Raw genomic sequence first — 21,925 nt, 5'->3', positions numbered from 1 at the left:
TGGTGCTCAGGTAACTCACCTCCTGGGGAAACCCTTGCCTCTCCTCCAGAGGGGTGTATTTTTCACGGTCCTGTTACGAGCCCGCCAGAGTGGAAAAAATCTCAGAAAATTGTCTACAAATCACCTCGGGGCAGCTGCTGCTTCGGCGCCTCGGTGGGCACCGCTGTGCCAGGAGCTGCCAACCAGCTGCGGCCCCATCTCAGGGCTCGTTAGAGAGATGCCCACTCGGTGATGGAGAGGCCTTCACGGGGCCACACACACCTGAGCACCATATCACCTTCTGCCAAACCCTGCTGCTCGGTGGGTCTTGTGAACAGACGCTGCGTGCGCCCACCTGTCTTCAATATCTGTGCAGCGAGTGTGCGAAACTCACTCAAGGGGATGCGCCATTATTTAAAAAATAAAATATACCATTTGTGCCAATACACTTGATTCAGGTGGGAGATTCCCGATTTATGAAGCTAAAAAGGGCTTTGTTTTTGCTGCCCCCCGCCTGAAATTGTCTCTGCTTAAAGAGAAGTCAATGGGGGAAATACATTATTTCTTTTAAATCTTTCCAGGGCCAGACTTGGAACCCGAAGCAGCATTGGCACATTTTGTTAGATTAGCCCCCATAGGGTGCATAGTGAGTGAGCACACCAAGTGAGCCTCACCACTGAAAGGGGGCAGTGGGCCGCCACCCCCCAAAAGAAAATTTGCAAAAAAGGCAATATTGGGGTATTTGCGGTGCTTAATTTGAGCTGGTGGTTTCCAGTGTGGGGCACCGGCACTTATTTTTGAGTGCCAGCACTTATTTTTCTGCCTCAAACATGCACTGCGAGCAAAAGACACATATGGGAAAGACAGAGGGAGAGAAAAACGAAAAAGCGTCAAAAAGGGAGAAGGCAGAAAGCTGCAAGAGTGAGCTGAAAGGGCAGGGAGTGGCTGTAAACGGATTAAAGAGGCCCGAGATGGTTTCAGGATTATGCTTCCTCAGTATTCCGTGTTCGCACATTTAATTGCCACAGCCGCGATGTTTCAGAGGAGGGCTTTGGGCACCGGCACGTTTTTATTTACAAATTAAGCACTGTGCATTCTACAACAATTTTTTTTTTATATATTGAATTGTATTCGTTTTTAAAGCTTAGTAAATATTGGCCTTACAGTGCAGCAAGATACAGCAGTCTTTACTAGGGCTCCTCACTGATTCCCAGACTGTAACAGTGCCTCTCATCTCTTCATAGCCCCTCTCATATGTATTTCATTTTTATTATAGCACCTCTCTTACCAGCGTAGGGTGTCGGAGCACTTTACATCATACACACATAGAATGAATCATACATGGGTAAATCACTGTACAGAAAATGTTACATAAGACAAAGGGGACTACAAGGGGTAGGTGTCACGTCATCCATACTGGTAGCCATGTTTTTAAGAGCGCTTGTTCTACGGAAGCATAAACTCAGGATTCAGAACGCAACACAGTAGTTAGAGTTGACTTTACTAATAAGAATTTGTTTCTACCCAATCAAACCCTTTTTAACAAAATTAGGATAATGAAGGACTGGGAAAACATACATTTCTTACCTGTACCATGCATACAACTCTGATCTCTCTCCAGCAGGTACATTACTCACCTGTTATCTTGCCATTTTACAGTTGTCTGAAAGCTGTTAGATATATAAGGAACTCTGCAGTGCTTTTAAAATGGTTGGTCGGCTACAGAACTGGCCCCCAGTTACAAAAGTGGCTTCCCACTCTTCCAGCCTCCCTGGGAAGCACCCGATGCCAGGTATGGCCAGTCCGGCCTTGAATCTCCCACTTTCCCCTTCTGAAATGTTGGCATGTATGATACACTTTCCCTTACTACTAACAGTTTCTGTTCCACTTGATTTTCCAGTTCCAAACTGTATCTACAGAATGTTGATTTTGCCAGATTTTGTAAGCATTTTCCTTACTTGGCTGTTCTCCATTTTCTCAAATAACCACGATCCGGGAAACCTTAAGTGAAATCAAAAGTGGACAGAAACTTCCTATCTCTCTGGGCCAAGAAACCATTTCCCTTCCTTCAATAAAATATAGACACAGGCATGTGCTGGAGTTCAACTGGCTACAGTTTATTTACATTCTCGAGATACAGGTAAGCTCACAGGCGGAGCAAAGCAATTTTATTATTTATGATAAATATAATACCAAACAACAATATTTCTCTTCCAATGATCAGGCAAAGTTGAAGTTTCTCTAAGTTGTTCAGTCTTTGTGGTACCCCCAGCTTCAGACGTTAGGCTTAACTGGATAACCTATGCTAGTACTCAGCAGTTAGCTGGGCTTGGGCTGTGAGTACAATGTCTGCATTGGTGTAACCCCACTTTGTCACCATTTCCGCAGGCCCCTGCCCTTTGGCATCCCAAGACCTACTGTTGCAAACCATCCTCCCCTTCAGACCTGTCTTTCTGACCGGGATGCGGGAACTCCCACTACCATGAGCTTGATCACTAGTGGTGCATGCCTGTCCCAGGAGCACTTATCAAAATCAAGAACGCTACAAATGTTAAGGAGAATCATGTCCAAAACCAACCCGGCCACGCCTTGTACTGTAAAACCCTGCACTGTAAGACCCTGCACTCAGCTTCAAACCCCAAAGTTTGTCTGTCTGCCCCTCTGTGCTGCTGAGAGGAACAATTCAAGTAAGGTAATTGACCTTGATGAGTTCAAGGCCCACGCATACAAGGCCCTGCACAACGAAGGGCCAGCATACATCAACAAACAGATGACCTTCCACCAACCGACCAGACACCTGTGATCTGCCTCCCTTTTCCTCGCAGAAACCCCCCGGATTTGGCAGTCCAACAGCAGAGGACACTCCTTTTCTCACCTGGAAGCCAAAGCCTGGAACGACCTTCCCTTCACCACAGGAATGCTGCCTCATTCTGAGAATTCAGAAAATGGCTCAAGACCTGGCTGTTTGAATGAACAGAGCATCATGAGTCAGCTAGCAACTCCAGTGCCTTGCCACAGGGGTTTTGCCGCGTATTATTAATCCTGATTGATTGAAGAAACATAAAGGAGACAGACCCATCTTCCTCCCCCTTCTTGTCTAAAAAAGCTCCTGGTATCTTAGCGAGAGAAATATTCATAACACAATTAAAGAGGTGCTGGCCACCCACCATCAATCTTGAATTAAACCTTGATTTAATACTGTATTTAGTGGGTGTTTAGGAGGGTACCTAGTAGTGACCGATGGGTCATCTACCTTAGGGTGGCTACACCCACTAAGTGACCACTTCCTGTGGGCAGAGGTCTCTTCCCTACAGCTGTCTATTTTTCCTCCATGCAAGATGGAGGAAAATGAAAAAGAGGGGTCACCTTGCATGAAACACGTTAGGGGTGGTGCAAGCTGGGGCTGACCACTCCTCCTGTCCTTTGTGAGGTTTTCCACCATTGCTCCCATCAAAAGTGGGGGTTTGCAATGGGGCGGCCATCTGTTGCTAGCAGCAGGCTTGGGCATTGAGTTTCAAGGATGGTATGCCTTTTGAAACTCACTAGCAGGGCAGTTCACATTCCGGAGAAAGGGGGTGTTTGCTCCTCCACCCAGAAAGGGCTTTGTTCTGGGACCCAGAGAGCAGGATCTCTCCCCCAGGGTTCCAGAATCTTGTCTGGTGGTGGCAGGCTGGTGGTAACCGGCCAGCAACCATGCCAGGGTAGTTAGCTTTTGCTGGTGGTACCTCTAAGGTGACCTCTGGGTACATTTTGTAATAAATCCAATACTGGTACATGTTTGGATTTATCATTCTGAGTTGTTTTACACCAAACAACCCAGGGTTCACAGTAGCCATAATGTAGATATGAAACTCGTACTGACCAGTTTCCAGAACATGTATTAAAATGGCTGCTCTGTTTACTTACTATGTCCCAGGTTTGGCAAGGACACAGTAGGGGCATATTGCTCATGCATCTATGCCCTCAGATACCGTATAGTGCATCCTGCCTTAGGGCTGGAAGGTCTGCCAGAGGGGTGACTTACCTACAGTGCATGCAGTGTGTGTACCACAGGTTGCGTGCCATGTCGATTTTGTCTTGTAGGACTGCATCAGTACACTCAGACTGCAATGGCAGTGCAGGGTGCATCTGGATGCATAGCCCTAGAAGGTGACACAATCTGTGCTGCTGCCCTCAGGGGCCTATGCTTAGTACCCCATGCACTGGGTACCAAAGTACCATTTACTAGGGACCTATAGTGGCAGCTAAAGGTGTTGCCAATTGTGCCAGTGCATCACAACAGTTTCAGGGAAAGAGATCTGGCTCAGGGAACCTGGTTAGCAGGGGCTCTGGGCACTAACAACTTTGAGACGACATCAAATACCAGGCAAAACGTGGGGGCTATCCATGACAAAAGAGGCCTTTTCTCACACTGGCCGTCTCCTGTCCCATTACTTGAGTAGTAATCTTAACCTTCTCCTGCATTCAGAGCATGAATACATCCCACATGGTGCCCATTCCCTGTCTCCCTCCAGCGTGTAGGTCATGTGTAATAGCGCCGCCTCTGCGTCGTCCATCAGAGCACCGCCCTGAGCCAGCAACCGATCAAGGGCAGTTGCGCTGCCTTCCAGGGCATAACTCTTCAGCAATAAGAAGCACCCAAAAGGTCTTGAAACTGCTGCAAAAACAAAGAAACGTAATGTCAATAATCTGCTTCCTCCTTCTAAGATGATGGTACTATAAACAATTGTGGAGCGGCGTGGCCAAGATGGTGCTGAGAACAATCACCTTATAACGAGGCTCCACTCCCAGCCCATCCAGTGCTGGATTGATTCATTGATTGATTTTACTTGCACGAAAGTGTAACTCAAAGTGTCAGGGCAGGAGAATTTCACTGCAATGTACATTGAAACAATGGAAATGTGACACATAAGCAATCTGTAAACTTGACACCGTTGGAGCCAGGTACGCTACATTCATAATCCTTATTATGCTACGGCCATTCATATTCTTAAATTACTTGCTACTGTATGGCTCCTTGCTGCTCACATATTAGTCCCTCTAGTCTAGAGCTTTCCAAACTTTTAGAACCACAACCCACTGTTTAAAGCGACAATATTTTGTGACTTACCTAGCTTTAATGGATATGAGGCAGGTGATTTTTTTAATGTAACTAAATCCTCGTGTGATGTGGTAATTTATATACTGCACATTTTCCATTGAAAGTGGCTTCTAAATTTGCACAGACATACAGTTTGCACACAAATGATAATAGGTGAAAATCGGGTTTCAGTGAATGTTCATTATTTCTGAATCACCAATTAAAATGTGTTGATTTGTTCTGATCCTATTAATATCTTTGTTTCCATCACAGGTCAGAATAACAAAAAATTGGGCTTAATTTTTCCCTCCCTAACTGGTAAATGTGTACATTCAAATTTTGTTCCGTGATACGGAAAAAACAACACTCTAAAGCAGTGGTTCCCAACCTTTTGACTCCTGAGGACCCCCAATGAATCATTACTGGAAGCCGGGGACCCCCAGCAATTTGTACGATTTAATTTTCAAACATTAAAACAGTAATTCGCAAAAAATATAACAAGTACACACCAAATAAATACTCAAATTACTCAAGATAAAATTATTTTATGTTGAAAAAATATCCCAAAATCAAAACATTTTATTGGGGAGGTTGGCGCTGCATCTCGGCAACCACCTTTTCAATGTTTGGTTTTTATTTAGGAAAGGTGAATCCTCAGGTCAGATTCTACATTTCCGGAGCGATTTCTGTTTTTATTTTTTAGGTATGCAAGATATGAGAAAGCTTTTTCACATAAATAAGTGAAGGGGAAAGGAAGTAAACCATAAGGGTCTCTCATCTCTCCCTAGCCTTTCTGTCACATGTACTTCATTTGTTTTATAGCACCTCTCATACCACTATAGGGTGTCAGGGCACTTTACAGGGGACTACAAGGTGTAGGATTCACGTCATCCACACTGGTAGGCATTTTCTAAGAGTGCTTGGTCCGGAGAAGCATAAACTTAGGATTCAGAACACAGCACAGTTATTAGCGATGACGTTAGCACAGTGCTTAATTTGTAAATAAAAATATGCCGTTGCCCAAAGCCCTCCTCTTTAACACGCGGCTGCTGAAATTAAATGTGGGAATACTGAGGCAGCATAATCCTGAAGCTATCTCGGGCCTCTTCAATCCATATAAAGCCACTCCCTGCCACTTCAGCTCACTCTAGCAGCTTTCTACTTTCTCCCTTTGGGACGCTTTTTTCTTTTTTCCCTTCCTCCGTCTTTCCAATATGTGTCTTTTGCTCGCAGAAAATGCTTGAGGCAGAAGAATAAGCCCCAGCCCTAAAAAATAAGCGCCGGTGCTCAGCACCGGAAACAACAAAGCACAAATTAAGCACTGCGTTAGCAATAAGAATGTATTTCTACACAAGCAAACCTTTTTTTTAGCAGCATAAGGAAAATGAAAGACAAGGAAAAAAAGAGCTTTCTAATTTGTGCCATGCGGTTTGCACGCAGCTCTTTAATGGCTGTTCACAGCTCACTGTGCTAATTACAATTATGAACTGCACAGTAACAAAAGAATCTCTGTGACAAAAGCAGTAACCCACTGTGCCATGCACATAAAATACTGTCCTTCGCATGATACACTTTCTTTGCAGCAGGCTTATTAACCATCTGCGCTACCTTTGAGTCAAAACTGCCACTGCACAAAACTCCCATCTCTCTCCAGCAGATACATTAATCACTTGAGTTAGCTTGAGGCTTTTATTTTTGCAGTACAAGGAGCGTTGCAGTGCGTTTAAAACTGCTAAACAAAGGAAGTAATAAATATGAAAACACAAACACACGTTTGTCAGAGGCCCCAGCTGGAGAAGTGCCTTCCTCCCAGCCCAGGCCTGCGGACCCCTGGGAATGTGTCACGGACCCCTGGGGGTCCGCGGACCACAGGTTGGGAACCACTGCTCTAAAGCCTTTCCTTTCACACTCCAAGTATCCCAGCATGATTGTCACATGATTCACTTTATTTTCCTTTCTCGCACTGCAAAGCGAGGGGAGTTTGTAAACACCTGTCCCCGTGTTAAAAAAAAACCATAAGCAGCGGAAGACTAACCCTGACATATCAGCTGCCTCTAAAGCACAGCAAATGTCACAAAATAAATACAAGATTTACAGGCATCATTGTTTATTGTTTGGACTTCAAATTAAGACCCATCGGTGGGTCACGACCCCCCCAGTTTGGGAAACACTACGAGCAGCGAATGTGGCAGTGTGGGCCCTTGCGCTCTGGCGCCTCGATTACTACCCAGCACCGGGTGAGTCTGACAAAAGGTGAAACAACCTCAGTTCGGAAAGAAGTACCCACTGCCTGACTTAACAGCCCATGTGCCACTGGGGAGACCACTTCCGGGACGGACTGGTCCAGGTTTCCGGGACCGTTGGTTCTAACCAATAAGAAGCTCTAAGAAAGGATAGCTCCTCCCAGTCCCTTTCGAGTTCGGCCCCTTCTCCTGTCAGTCTGACTCCCCGAACCTTCCGATTGGCTCTTGCTTCCTTCAGTTTTGGTGCGCTCTAGATTCGAAAGCAGGAGGCAGCAGGGAGTGTGGATGGTCCTTACACTGCGGGTAAGTGTCGGGTCCAGCAGCATCCCGCGAGATACGGGGCGGTTGGCACTTACCGCTTCAGTGAGCTGTGGGTCACTGTCCTGGGCACTGGCACTACAGAGCTGTACATTGTGCCCTTTCCCCTTCCTGTGTGTTCTTCGTCTTCTCTTATCTTGAGTATACCTCTGTTGTTTATTCTGATCTACTCCAGTGCTGCTTTCATTTTGTCTAATTAATATACCCGTTCCTTTCACCCTGACCCATGACTTCAGACAATCAAGTCGTATTTATAGAGCACGGCTTATCACCTGTGAGGGTATCCAGGCGCTTTGCTGCGGGTCTCATTTGAAGAGCCAGGTCTTTAACCCCCTTCTGAAGTCGGTCGGCGAGGTGCAAGGGTGGAGGGGGGTTGGGGTAGTGTTCCAGGCTTTGGCCGCGAGATGGGAGAAGGAGTGTCCTCCAGTGCGGTGGTGGTGTATGTTGGGGATTCGTGCGAGGGCGAGTTGCGCGGAGTGGAGGTTCCGAGAAGGGTGGTGGAAGTGTAGCTGGTGGTTCAGGTAGGGAGGTCCCCTGTCGTGGAGGCCTTTGTAGGTGTGGGTCAAGAGCTTGAATTGGCATCTCTTCTGGAGCGGGAGCCGGTGAAGGTCTTTCAGGTGCTGTGGGCTCTCTTGTGTAGGTTGAGGATCAGTCTGGCAGATGCATTCTGGATTGACTGGAGTCTTTTATGAGTTTGCTGGAGGTGCCCGCATACAGTGCATTGCCATAGTCCAGTCGGCTGGTGATGAGGGTATGCATTACTGTCGTCTTGGTGTCGATGGGGAGCCACTTGCCAACAGCCACCAGGAGTTGTTCCAGAGGGCAGTGTGTTTGCCGAAGAAGATAACTTCATCTTGTCCGTGTTGAGTTTTAGGCAGTTGTCCCTCATCCATGCTGAGACGTCTTTCATGCAGTTGTGGAAGATAACCTTTGTTGTGGAGGGGTCGGCAGAAAGCAATAAGACTAGCTCAGTGTCGTCAGCATAGGAGATGATGTCGTCCATTTTGATGATGTCTGTGAGTGGGGTCATGTAGATGTTGAAGAGAGTGGGGCTGAGTGATGAGCTTTGGGGCACGCCACATATGATGTGCTTGGCTTGTGATGTGAAGAGAGGAGGCAGACTTTCCTGTGAAAAAGGATGCCATCCATCTGAGCGTGTTGTCTCTTATTCCAATCTGGCATAGGCGATTGATGAGAGTGTGGTGTGAGACCATGTCGAAAGTGGCGGAGATGTCAAGCAAGATCAGGGCAGCTGGTCCTCCTCTGTTAGGTAAGGTGCTAATGTCATTGGTGGCGACAGTCAGAGCTGTCTCTATGCAGTGGTTGGTTCTGAATCCTGATTGGGAGGGATCTAGCAAATTATTTCTTTCCAGGTGGTCGATGAGTTGTAGGTTGATGGCTTTTTCCAGTACTGTGCAGGGAATGGGAGTAGTGAGATGGGACAGTAGTTCTGGAGTTCGGTCAGTGTCGGCAGATGGTTTCTTGAGGAGGGGTCTGACCTCTGGTGTGTTTCCAGGCATCGGGGAAGGTAGCAAGGTGTTGGTGATGGAGGTGAGGTTTGGGGTTGATCTTGTCTTTTCCTAGGTTGAAGAGTTGGTGGGGGCAGGGGTCAGTTGGTGCTCCCAAATGGATGGAGTTCATAAGGGTGGCTGTGTTTTGTGCGCGGAGCTGTCCCCATGTATTGAGGGCGTAGTCTGCAGTGGTGGTCGATCGGGGCTCTGGGAGTTGGAGGGTTGAGCATCAAGGTTCTTGAAGATGGTTGCTATTTTGTTGTGTAAGTGGTCGGCGAGGACGTCACAGAGTTCTTGCGAGGGGGGGGAATTGCGTTTTCAGTGGCTGATGGGCAGGAGAACTCTCTGACAATGGTTAAGAGTTCTTTGGATTGGTTGGTGCTGGTGTTGATGCATTGGGTCAGAGCCTCTCTCTTTGCTGCTTTGATCTGTCAGTGGTATTAGTTGAGAGCTTATTAAAAGGTGGCTGTCAGTGCGGTTCTTGCTGGTATGCCATCTTCTTTCAAGTTGTTTGCACTTGTGTTTTGATGTGCAGAGTTGCAGGGTGTACCAGTTGGCTTGTTTGGCGTGTCTGTATGTTTTTTGGCTGATTTGGTGGGGACAACTTGGTCTGCAGCTTTGGTGATTCAGTTGTTGAAGTTCTGAACTGCAAAGTCCAGGTTGGTGGTTCCTACCGGCTGTGTGCTGTTGGGGCCGTGCTAAGACACCTTAGACCACCTGCATAAGGTGGTGCTGTGTTGTTTGGGGGGTGGTGCGGGCATGTCCGGCGATGATGGAGTGGTCTGACCAAGTGAGTTTTGAGGTGTGGGTATATCAGATTCTGCTGCTAGACGTGAAGATGGGGGGCCAGTGTGTGTCCTGCTTTGTGCATTGGGTCGGTGACTAGTTGTTTGAGGCTGGTGTTGCCCAGTCTCTCCAGTAGGTCGGTGTCGTTGAAGTCGTCTAAGGGAAAATTGACGTATCCCAGGAAGACGTAGTGTTCACATTTGATGGCCATGACGGCCACAACTCCGTAATGAAGGTTACGTTGGGAGCGATGGTGGAGGTGGTGTCCCAGATTTCGGTGGCATGTTTGCAAAGTGGTCTGACTTTGAGCAGAAAACATCTGAGTTGGTCAGGTGGGATCTGGGTTGGCACGAGTGGCGGATTTTTGGTTAGCGTGGGCGGCATCGTGCAAGGTCCAGCGGGGGTGGTAGGTCCTGGAGTGAAGCTGAGGTGACAGTGAAGAAAGGTGAATGGACTTGCTAGAGGCAGGGAGATGCGAAGCAGCAGTAGTTGTTGTTGCAACCAGGGTCTAGGGAGCACAGAATGGCAGTGGAGTACCTGTGGGAGTCTGGAGAGCCGGCGTTTCTGGCGCTGGGTGTGATCCGGGCATCAGATTCATTCTGCAAATCCCTTTTTGTGTCCAAAGTGCACCTCCACCCTCTTACATAATGTCCATTTATATTTCTTCGTGTGCTGAAATCACTAGCACACACAAGTAACCCAGCACCGTGAGGGTCAAAGACCCTTCCATCTAGTGTGTTAAGTGCATGCTATTGTTGCTATAATTATTGCTGTTGGTCTATTACCCTAACCTACCACTCCTACTCAGAAAGCTCAACATCTGGTAAGACTCTTGTGGGTCAGTGTCACTCTCCCCTGATATTCCCTCCTCTTCCCTGCCACTACACATCTGACTCCTTCACTGCCTCTCTGTATCCTGCACTGCTTGCTCTTAGGTAGGCCAGTTGGTCTAAACAGCAAGATTTGTTGACTTTGCCACTGCTTGTGTATACTGTCCATATCACTGGCATGGCTCAAATCTTTTCTTATTAACCATTTCTCTTGTAAAGCACTGAGTGCTCAGAAGAGAGGGAGCATATAAAAAGAGAGAATGGGGGGTGGGGAGAGTGGAAGGAGTCGCTTCATCACTGAGAAACAGGTTTTCTTGAGCTTGGTGTTTAAGGGGAATTCCATTTTCCTTTTCTGCGTCAGCTGTGGTCTTGAGTCAGGGTTTTGTATGATTGCCTTTTTGAACTTCATTAGGTGCTAAGTAATTTGAAGATGCATCCTTTGAGACAGCGATCACACTTTTAATTTTGTGTGCCACCTCAAGGGAAGTGCAGCTTTTTTTCTGAACTCTGGAAAAAGCCTACCAGGAGAAGTGCTATGATGGTTGTCAGAGAGATAGTTGACCTCTGGACTTTGTGCTCGGACAATACCACTTGAAATCAAAGAAAATATGAGTGGTATTTTCAGTTATGTTACATTGTGGTATCATTTTGCCTGAGAGTTCTGGTTCTATCTGTGGCTTTGTTCACGGCAATCCAGCAGTGTAAATCTTGCTTGGGCACAATTTCTGCATGCTTTCAGTGTTATGTTGTGTCATGGGTATCTGTAGAGAACACAACTCTCTTGGGAGAGTATCTTGGTGCTGAAAAGTAGGAGTGGCGTAGATGAACAGCCATGTCTTCAGTTTCTTGCAAAATCCAAGAACTGAGGAGGTGACTCTGATGTGCAGGGATAGGTTGTTCCAGGATTCTGGATCGTGGTAGGAGAAGGTCCAGCTGCCGGATCTGGTTCTGCACATCTCGGGGATGTGTGCGAGTAGGAGTCTGGATGGTAGGTATGTGGAAATGAATGTGATTGTTGTGGTAGGTGGGGCAGATGTTGTGCATGGCTTTGTTTGTGTGCATGAGGAGTTGGAAGAGAACCTGTTTGTGGATGGAAAGCCAGTGGTGGTCTTTCAGGTGTGGGGTTACATGATGTCAAAGGCTTCCTCGGAGCTTGCTTGATGTTCAATATGTCCACCTCCAGGCACCCCCAAATCTGAATGCCAGTATAGTGCAGATTATTGGAGTGGCCGGGCAAGGGAAAGCGAGGTTGGGCAAGGAACTGCGGAGAGGGGGACCTGCAAAGGAAACAATGAAGAGCCATAACTAGTCTCAGACAAAAGAATCCCTTTTTCAGTTTCAAGATCAAAGATCCCCTCTGGGTATTCACCTGTGTACTACCTCACAGTCTCTGAGTAAGGGATGATTATAGCTTTCCTAAAACAAAATACAACAATAAAGATTATAAGCATGAAGCCACCTTAATGTAGTTAGTATATCTGCTTAACACGCACACAAAGTTCTTTGTACACTTTACCTACCAGACTCTGCTCTTTAATAGTCTTGAACAGATCTTGATGTTTATTCTGCAAAACAGTTATTCACAAGTATTTCCCCAGAAGTAGAATAGCTCTTAAAGTCTGTTCACTATGAATTGCGGGACCTGCCTCACAAGTAATCAAGAGTTCCATATTACTCCTCTAAGCATACATCTGTTCAGTCAGCACAAAGCGCTCCTACTCTTACCTCTTGGGCCAATCTCAAACCTACATAGTTCTATGGTAAATGGAGTGTCAGTCTGATCCACTCTAAGCCACTGCTCCGATCTTGTGCAGCTTTCAGAAAACAGCCATCAGAGACCGGGGATGAATCCAAGTCAGGAAACATGGCTGGAACCGCTCCGAAGCGAAGTCAAAGATTAGCGAGCGTGTAACCAAGGCTGGGGTTCGTTTTTGTACTAGAGCCCTTCCCAACATGGCTTCGACACTCAGGGGTCGGGGAGATGTAGTTCTCCAGCAACTCTAATACGTGAAAGCGGCTCCGAATGGTAAAGGGAACATAATCTGTGGAAACAAGGTCAGTAACGGGCAGGCAAAGAAACGTTCATACCTGCGTGAACATAGTTACTTGGGCAACGCATAGGATGACAGCGATCTTCAGTACATAGCGTGATGGCCAACTACAATACACAGCTACAGGGTTTGTGGCACAGTGATAAACTTTTATATTCACCAACTAACCCTGCCATGTCACCATAAGAGACACACACTATAGTAGCATGGCCTGTACTTTGGAGTAACAAAATATTCTGTGACAGAGCCACCAGTACTTGGAGTTGACAAATATTTCATGGACTTTGCCACAGACATGGACATTGGAGTTGGTCTGGAGGCCCCTAGAGCTGCTGTTCATGGTCATGATAGTACTTCCCCCTCCCGTGTGGGCTCTTGGGGTTGGCTTGTGTAAATATTAAGTGTAGAACTGAGCCACCAGGTGTGGCGCATGAGGTTAAACACAGATTGCTTGTAGCAATTGCTTTACCTGGGGAATACACTCTTCTAGTAGTCACATTGCCTCTTGAATGTGGTTTTATCATACTGCTTACATTTAACCTCTTGTTTCCTCGTTTTGGTTAAATATCTTTTGTTAAAAAAAATACAGAGAAAATAAATGGCGTGATCTAACCCATATATGCAGATGTGAAGAGGGGCCATGCCATCTAGATGGTGGTAACACCCTGTTCGACCCTGGCACCCACGATGGGCATCCTATTCACTGGATCGCTTCTTATCCAGGACTGGAAGCAGTAGGATCAATTCACCCATCCTAATGGAACTTCATTGGTTCTTCTTGCCGGCCCGTACCATCTTGGAAGCAGCTGCTTCATTTACAAAGCCATCATGAGCAGCATCACTGGTTATCCTATGGACAAGGTCACTGTCTATGGTGGTTCTCAGCACACCTGCAGCTAGGCCACCATTAGATTGGATATTAGGAAGTGTAAAAAAGAAAGAAAAAAGAAGCAGGCCTTTTCCATCTATGCACTCATGATCTGGAATAACATCCCTGTATCCATTTGGACCACCCCAGTGGTGCTGCTCCAATTTAGGAAAGAGTTGAAGATGCACCTCTTTAATGAACACACCATCACACTATATTAACAACCCAAAGGCCATCTATCTATCTGTCCCATCACGCATTGATTGTATGCTTGGCTTTGACCCCTTACAGTATTCCACTGCCTTTTTGGCTAGCTTTGCATTATACAAATACCACACACTTACCTACAGTAAACAATGATTTTCTCATGTGAATATTTTGCCGCTGTGATTAGAAACTGGAATTTGACCTTTGCACTGCAATATTAAATGTGAGAATGCATATTTATTAGTACAGTATCTCTAAACATGAGTTATTGGGCCGTATTTATTTTCACTGACCATGTCATAAACACATAATTTACCCATTTTTCACTGTGTTTGTATTAGAAATTTTGGGGTCAGACAGCCATTTGCTCCATATTTCACCTTTACAGTTGTATCTGTACGTAGCTTAATGAAAAGATCAGACACAGTTTCAAAGGTGGGTTTCTGTATTTGAACAGTTTGATCCAGTCTACGTGCTGATGAGACATCTAAGAATGTTGCATATAGGAATTATGATTTTTTTCTATTTTGAGCAATTTTACACCAGATGCTGTAGGGTGAAGGCCTGACTAATAGCGGAAAAGCCCAGTCTGAATCCATCTCCCTACACAATCCGAATGCCTTTATCTTCTCCCCCTTCCTGGGCCTGGCTGATTTTCAGGATTATGTCATTAAAAACATTCTGCTTTTATCACAGCTAATTGGCCTATATGATTTTTAGGTCTCATTTACAGACAACTTTTAGCAGTCTTGTAAAATAAAATAAAAATTGCATTGGGTGAGCCCATTACTTACCGCTGATTACTTACTATTCAATGGCTTTCCTTCTCCTTCTTGTGTTTGCGCTTCTCCTGGAGCATAGCTTCTTCACATCCTTTTTATTGGGTGGCTTGAATCTTGTCACTGCTCACATTCTGGGAACAACGTTTTTTGTCTTTCTTTCTGTACTCCAAGGGCGTGCGTGTGTTTTCCTGCTTTCTTTGTGTGCTGCTTTCCACCTTTTTGTGTGCTGCTTTCCACCTCCACAAACCACCGCCTCTCTGTGCTCTTCCTTTCTCCCACCTCATTGTTGCTCCTCTCATCCCTCTCAGCTTTTTATTTTTTTAATTTTTTTTATTTTTGATGCTTTTTACATTTTTCTCCCATCTACTGCGTCACGCTCCTCCTTTGATCCCTCACCCTGTCTTCCTTGCTCCACCACCCTTCCTGGTCTTTTATTTATTTATTTATTTTTCCTCTCCCCACCTCCCCCTTTGCATTGATTTCTCCCTTCCATCCCCACGTACCCTTCTGTTGCTCCGTGCCCCATGTCATTGTTATTAAACAGAAAAAAACTGCTCCCAGAACAGAGACAGTGGCCAGGGTGTAAGGAGCTGTTTTTTTTCCCCTTGCCGGAAGACAAGTTAGCGTGGGCCCAGGAACATAATTAACTTAAAAAGTATCTACCTGCGCTTTCATAAGTAAATGTAAGGCAAGACCTAAAGGAAGGCAAACCTTGGGCTCTTAGTTCTGCATCAGCCAGGCTGGCTCCAAGCCCCGTGGAAGGGAAGCAATCCCCAGAATCAGTTTTGGGTGACCACAGAGTAGAGGACTGCACCTTTACCGGGCCATACTTTTGGGCAGACACAAATCATCTGCATCCCCATTTTGAATTTTTTAGGATACAATTGTATTGTGGGATTGTTTGCAGTAGGGCAGATCATAAATGTGGCATCCTTTTCAGAACACTTTCTGGACTTATGGAAGAAAAGACAAAGGGCTGTACCTGCTGTTTGAGACTTGTGAGGAGACCTGAAGCGCTGCATTGCTCCCACATGTATCCAGGGCAAAGAAGTGGATTCCAGGGGTCAGTTGGCTGACCTCCAGTATGGCTACAGGGACACAGCCATCTGAAAGAGGCCTTTTTCCTGAAGTGCCTACCTGACAGTTGCAACTGGATGTGGACTGGACCCTGTAGGTTGCTTCTGCTGGAGTGCTTCCTGGCCCCTAAGTGCTGTGTCGGAGGTTCTGGGGCATGGGCTGTGTCTAACTGGACTTCTAATCTCAGAAAAGCTGTGGGACTTGGATAACATGTAAATTCCAACCCCTGGAGGACCAGAACTAACAAATTCCTGAGCCACTTCGGCTTAAAGGTGTGAATTTGCTGGGCTGAAGAAACAGGTTTCTCCCCTTGGAGCTTCTCTGCAGCAGCAAATTTGTTTCAGCACACCCTTGGTATCCAGCCTCATGGACCTGATAGACGGATATACCATGCAACCTTGCCGTGCTGGAGGTTTTCAATTCTCATTTCAAAGACTTAAGGCTTGATTTATATATTGGCGGAGAGGGTACTCTGATGCAATGGAGACAGAGTTCCCTCCCCCATTATACTGGTCCACCCTCTAAATGTAATTGTGGGTGGACCTTATGTGTGGCCATGGCGGAGACTACCCTGTCTCTACCATGGCCAAACTTCTCCGACTGCCCTGGGGAGTAAGGACTGTCAGAGAAATAGCTACATGTCTGTCCGCCCAATTTACGTGGGCAGACATGTAGTCATTTGTTTACTGTTTCTTACCACCAGATAAGACCTGGCAGGAGGGAACATTAAAACAATTATAATGTTCCGCCTGCCATGGGAGAAGTCTCCCATGGCGAGGGCAGCATCACTTATTTTCTTTTCAAAAAGGAAATCCCGCCTCTCGATTTTCTTTTTGAAAAAGAAAAAAAGATTACTGTTTGCTACAGGGCTGCGCCTGTCCTACGCATTCCTGTAGCAAACAGTAAAATGCATTGATGGGAACCGCAGTGAGAGCAGATTCTGCCAATGCATTTCTAAATGACCACCTGCTCGGCAGTCATTCATAAGTTAGGTGGGCGGCCTCTCCTCTGTCCGTCCAGATACAAATCTGGGCCTTAGATCTAAGGTAACATCTTTAACTGGGCGTCCTTTCCAAGGCTGTGCAGTCAACCCTTCATCCTTAAGGCACTGATCTCATGAACCTTGGCTGGCAGAAACTACAGAAGGGTCACAAATTGGTAACTGCTGCTACTTTAGTGTTAAAAATACGTTTGTGTTCACAGCCCCTCCTCCTACACTCTCCTCCCACACAACATATTCCTGCAGCAAAGATAAGTGACTGTTTATCATAAAGTGTGTGAAGTGCTTATGAAAAACCCAGTGATTATCTACATCAGTAGACTTTAAAATAAAAGTAAGCACTGGCAGAGTTGATCTGTTTGTGTTTTGTATATTGCACACTCTGTGTGGTGCACATCATCCACGCACACAGTGCTACATGAAACACATGCACTTATGAAGACATTCATACAGATACATATACATTCACAGACTAACTCACCTTGAGGTTATCCTTGGGGGCTGAGGGATTTATTTCCCATACCCATCTAATCTTTTCCCTCTTTAGAGTGATCACCTGAAAATCACAAAGCAGTGCACTTTGCTTACTCATTTAGTTACTGACCTCTTTGCTACAGTCACACAAACGTAGCACAGCAAATCAGTACCTACATCCCTATACATCTGACATATATCACATTTTTGGTTGTCCTGCCACAGGAAACTCCAAAGGTCCAAGAAATAAATTGTTCTAAATGGCCTGTGAGATAGACCCGTTGATCCATCTTGGAAACAATGACTTTGTTAGGTCAACACTAAAACTGAAATAGAGAGAATTTGTTAGAGCTAATGTCTTCTTCAGGGGTTTATGCCAAGATGTGACTTCTTTCTACTTGTCATAGAAATGTCACAGGCTGCATGAGCACAGTCCAAAGGATAAATTCCATTTCGCAAAAGAAAAAAAGACCTAGCATTTTCCGGGGCCAGGCCATGACCCCAAAATTTTTACAGTGTTAGCATGTTAAGGCAGCATGATCATAATAACATTGAGCTCTTTGTATAGTGTCACCCCGTCATCAGCTTGCCACGCTCTCCAAAGTAAGGGCTTTTCTGCAAGAAGCAAACTTAAGCGTATCTTGATAGAGGTAAAACTATGCACAGTGGTGTCTCTGAATCGTACCTGACTCCCATAAAGAGCATTCTTCACACGTCTGTCCCACTGAGCAAGGGACTGATGAAAACTGATAGAATCTCACTCCCCCTCTGTGAAGTCCACTGGCTTCCTCTGTCAGTTCGCATCACTTTACATTTCTGCAGCTTTAAGCTCAGCCATCCATAGTAAGACAGGCCACTATAGGCCAGCTCGTCTCCTTCCAGCCTCTGTCTCATCACCTATCTAGCATTCCATAAATCGTGTTACATACACACAATATTCTGAACACTGGTATTGTGCAGCCATCGTGGAAGAGAAATATTTTATTCTGTGTTCAGGAAAGGGGCCCTAAAATAATCCTGCAGCCTACCTTTTACTAGCCCTTCTGGACCATGGAGGCAGGGATTTCCAACTTCCTGTTAGCTAAGGGAGGGCCCTTGTCAGAACAGAAGATGCTGGAGCAGGGACGTCTGAGGCTTGGACACCGGACAGCTGACCATTGTCTTAGATTACACCCCAAAGTAAAAAACAAATCTGCAACGCCCAGAATTAGCACCTTATCGTTTTGTAGACTTGAGCTTTGCATTGATGCTGCTGACCGAAAAACAGATACACTTGTTGGAAGGAGCTGCAGACATGGGACACCAGAGATCTATCTCAGCTGTTCTTATCATTGTGGAACTGCACAGTGGCACTTGGGTCTGATATAAAACAACCATTCAGGTTATGTCTAATATTAATGCACCTAGGCAGCCCATTAGCACTATTGCTGTTTAATGTTTCCCTTTGATTTCACCATTTTTGACCTGGTTTGGTCTGAAAGCTAAAACCAAGAGGCATCTCTTATATATAACCTAACCGATTGGTCTGCAGCAGTTGCTTAATGCATTGTATTGCTACTGCAAGAGGAATGTCAATTTAGCAAAAACAGGCATATGTCTGGGAGGGGAGAAGGCCTGGGAAAAATTGTTTAATGAAAACACAAAAACTGGTCTTTCAAGTTCCCTTGATTCCTTTGTTTGAATCGGATTTAAATATGAAGCTAGTCACTATTCTGTGCTCGGATTTTATCAGAAAGCATGAAGGCGTTCACCCTATTTTTACAAAGATTTCTCGGATTATTTAGCACTTTTTACATTATCCAGTAATAGCTGAGGCAAAGAATACTGGTACCCTGTGACTGTTCACTGTATTCAGAAGATTCACCTAGGCAGAGCCTGGTGATTTATGTTGACTCTGAGCACCTCTAGCTGTGCTGCACTGATAATCTTGGTAAATAAAGTATGATAGGTACCTTGGAGGTTGGAGGCTGTAGGCATCTCCTCTGATCCCTATAACACATTTCTCTAAATCATTCCAAGTGAGTGTGAAAGGTTTCAGGGTTATTAAGTGAGCCTTTGATTAAATGATGTGATGTAATTTACAGACTAGTGTGCTTGGAGTCCTGTATAATCATAAATGTGACACAAACGGAGCTTAGCTGGAATTAAAAGCCTGACCTTATGCGAGGTAGTTGTCTGATCCCATGAGAGCGCTGCTATAACTAATCAACAAAGGAAGACCATGTTTCAAAAAGATTTGATGACTATCTGTTTCCCCCCCCCATGATAGGATGTTTATTTTTATATGTTAAAACCTCTTATGTGGCTCATAAGTCATTTAGGAGCACAGTCTCCGCTCTCTTTACTAGCTGCTTTGAGCACTATGTCCCTTCACCGTCACTTTCCTCATTGAACAATGGTTTACTCGAAATGCAGAATTTCCATAAAGTCAGTTTGCCACCTAGTGGTGTGGTTCTGGCAGCTGCTATCCGGAATGCAATGCCTGCACCCATAAGGAAACAATCACACTGAAGGGTTTTTGTAGAAGTGTATTTGTTCAGTAAACATTTTAGTCCACCCCAAAATCCCCATTTGAGATGCACATGCGCTCTACAACACAAATATTATGCTCACTCAGTAATCCCTTGTTTTTTGGCCTAATGTAACATTGGGTCCCATGCAATTACTCTAACCACTGGTGGGTCACTCAGTAGTTCCTTTGTTGCTAGTTGGATGATTCTCTTCCATTGCTTAATAAACTCAGAGAAGCTTTACAAAGTAAATATATGTGTAAAATCACAGTGCCAATGTACTTTGTCCCTGGTGTAATGTTTTACCTTTCTTTTTCATGCAGGAATTCCGGAGATATCATGATTTTCTCCAAGAAGACATCTGAAGCAAAAGGTTCCTTCGTTTATCTTCTCCTTTTCTAGCATTGGTAAAGCGGTTTCCTGCCCCAGCACCAGTCATGATACAGCACAAGGTGAAGCAGAACTTTCTCTCGCTCTATAAATCAGCCCATCACTTCTGTCCATGGTGGGCCCTGAACTGCCAGCTTGAACGTTTTCACTTGACTGCAGCTAGCCAAGATCACCTACAGGTGAAGGGACTCCAGAGGGAGCGAACTCCTTTTGGGCACTAGCTCCAAATTTTCCTGATTGCCGCTGCGGTGTTTCCTGGATGCAACATCCCAAAATGAAACGCCCTTTGGGAACGCTCAACCGGGGCAGTGCTGTGCTTTCCAACATCTTGTTTGGCGGTACGCGCAGCAAAACTAGTGATGTAAAGAAAGCTCCACCATACCCTCCACTCAAGCCTTCCTCTGGGCAGCCATCCAGCGGGTGCAAACGAGGACGTCCATCTTATTTGTCTAGTCCAGATTCTGAAAATTCTGCAAGCCCACCTTCAGCCAAGAAGCCAGCATCCATCCACAACAGAATTAGTCACCCCGCTTCACGAAGTTCAACCAGTGCTGGTGTGCCAGGCAAAGATGTGGTGGGCCAAGTGTCCGGTGAACCAGCACCTGGCACCAGTAGCACCTCCGCAAGACCTCAGGATTACATTTTGTTCAGCCCTGGGCACCAGGCAGTGGTGCTGCAGAAACGGAAGCGCAAAGAGAAACATTTGACTACATCCCGCCTCTCAATGTCTGTGCTGACCCCACCTCCAGGTCTTGATCGCTCCTTGCTGGACAGCAGTAGGAGTGAGTCTTTTCTTGCCACAGGTATTGCTCTCTTTTAATTTTCATTTCATTTCATTGACATAAATTGTAAGATGGGTGGTGTCTACAGATATATTAATAGCAGTAATCTTCCAACATGTATTTCTGTCCACTAAATGGCTTTCAATACAAAGTCCTAGACTCGCTGAATATATATATTTTTTAATATAGCCTCATCTTTTCACATCTTAACAGCTGAAAGTTTGCACTTAGCAGCCACCATCTATTGCTATCCTTGTTATATTTCCAGTGCAGGAGAGGGGCATATTAGTTTGAGTGGCCGCCCTGGCGTGAGTGCTTCTACATAAAATAACCAGTGTTTAATTTGTGCCAATATTGCAGCTGAAGGGCCCCACCAGTCATTTTGGAGGCCAGGATTTATTTTTGTCACCACACTTTCATCCAGAACAAGACTGAGAAAGGTGTACAAGAGAAAAAGGGGAAGGAGGAAGGGAAAGATAGATAACCAGTGATAAAGGGTGAGAGCACAGATGTACAAGAACTTGTTAGAGTGAGCTAAAGATGCAGGAAGAGAGTATGTGGACTAAAGAGGCATGAGGTGGTGTCCTAGGTATTCAGAACTCTGACATTCGCTAGCACCAGTGAGCGTCTGAGAAAGGCTTTGTGCCTCTGTAAGCACTGACAGCATCAAAGTATTATGTGTGTGGTTTCCACTTCAAATGTATTAGAGAATAAGAGAGTGAAGAAAGGAGATGGCTGCAAAGTGTTAACTTTTGTCAGCTGTCAATTTCAGGTGATATTGTAAAAACAAATTCGATTTTCATCCATATGTTTCCCTTTATCTGGTTTAAATGGTGCATAGAGTTAACAAATGCAATAGGTTTGGCTTTGTTTATAGTGTTACACCATACTGTCCTGCTTGTTCAAGCTCCAGGAGACCACTGGAAGCCATACGTTCACCCACTGTGGGAATATATATGTACACATTGTTGTTTCATAGTTATGCTGCAGCTCGTTGCACATTGTGGTAGCTATGGCAGTGCTGTAGTGATGGCTGA

At 45.5% G+C, this 21,925-nt stretch overlaps 1 protein-coding gene across 2 annotated transcripts in view; it reads left to right on the top strand.

The window, feature by feature from the left end:
* The first annotated feature begins 7,476 nt into the window (after positions 1-7,476).
* Positions 7,477-21,925, top strand: part of POLQ (DNA polymerase theta) — a 367,236-nt gene continuing 352,787 nt past the window's right edge. For both annotated transcript variants that reach the window (XM_069202712.1, XM_069202711.1), the window contains exons 1-2: positions 7,477-7,605; positions 20,040-20,909. In XM_069202712.1, coding sequence (XP_069058813.1) covers positions 20,366-20,909 — 544 coding nt within the window. In that variant the 5' untranslated portion in view covers positions 7,477-7,605; positions 20,040-20,365. The remainder of the gene's footprint in view (positions 7,606-20,039; positions 20,910-21,925) is intronic.

This window comes from Pleurodeles waltl, chromosome 8, assembly GCF_031143425.1.
Source record: "Pleurodeles waltl isolate 20211129_DDA chromosome 8, aPleWal1.hap1.20221129, whole genome shotgun sequence".
Taxonomy (NCBI): domain Eukaryota; kingdom Metazoa; phylum Chordata; class Amphibia; order Caudata; family Salamandridae; genus Pleurodeles; species Pleurodeles waltl.
The sequence above is the reverse complement of the archived record's forward strand: the minus strand, read 5'-3'. Positions and strand labels throughout refer to the sequence as shown.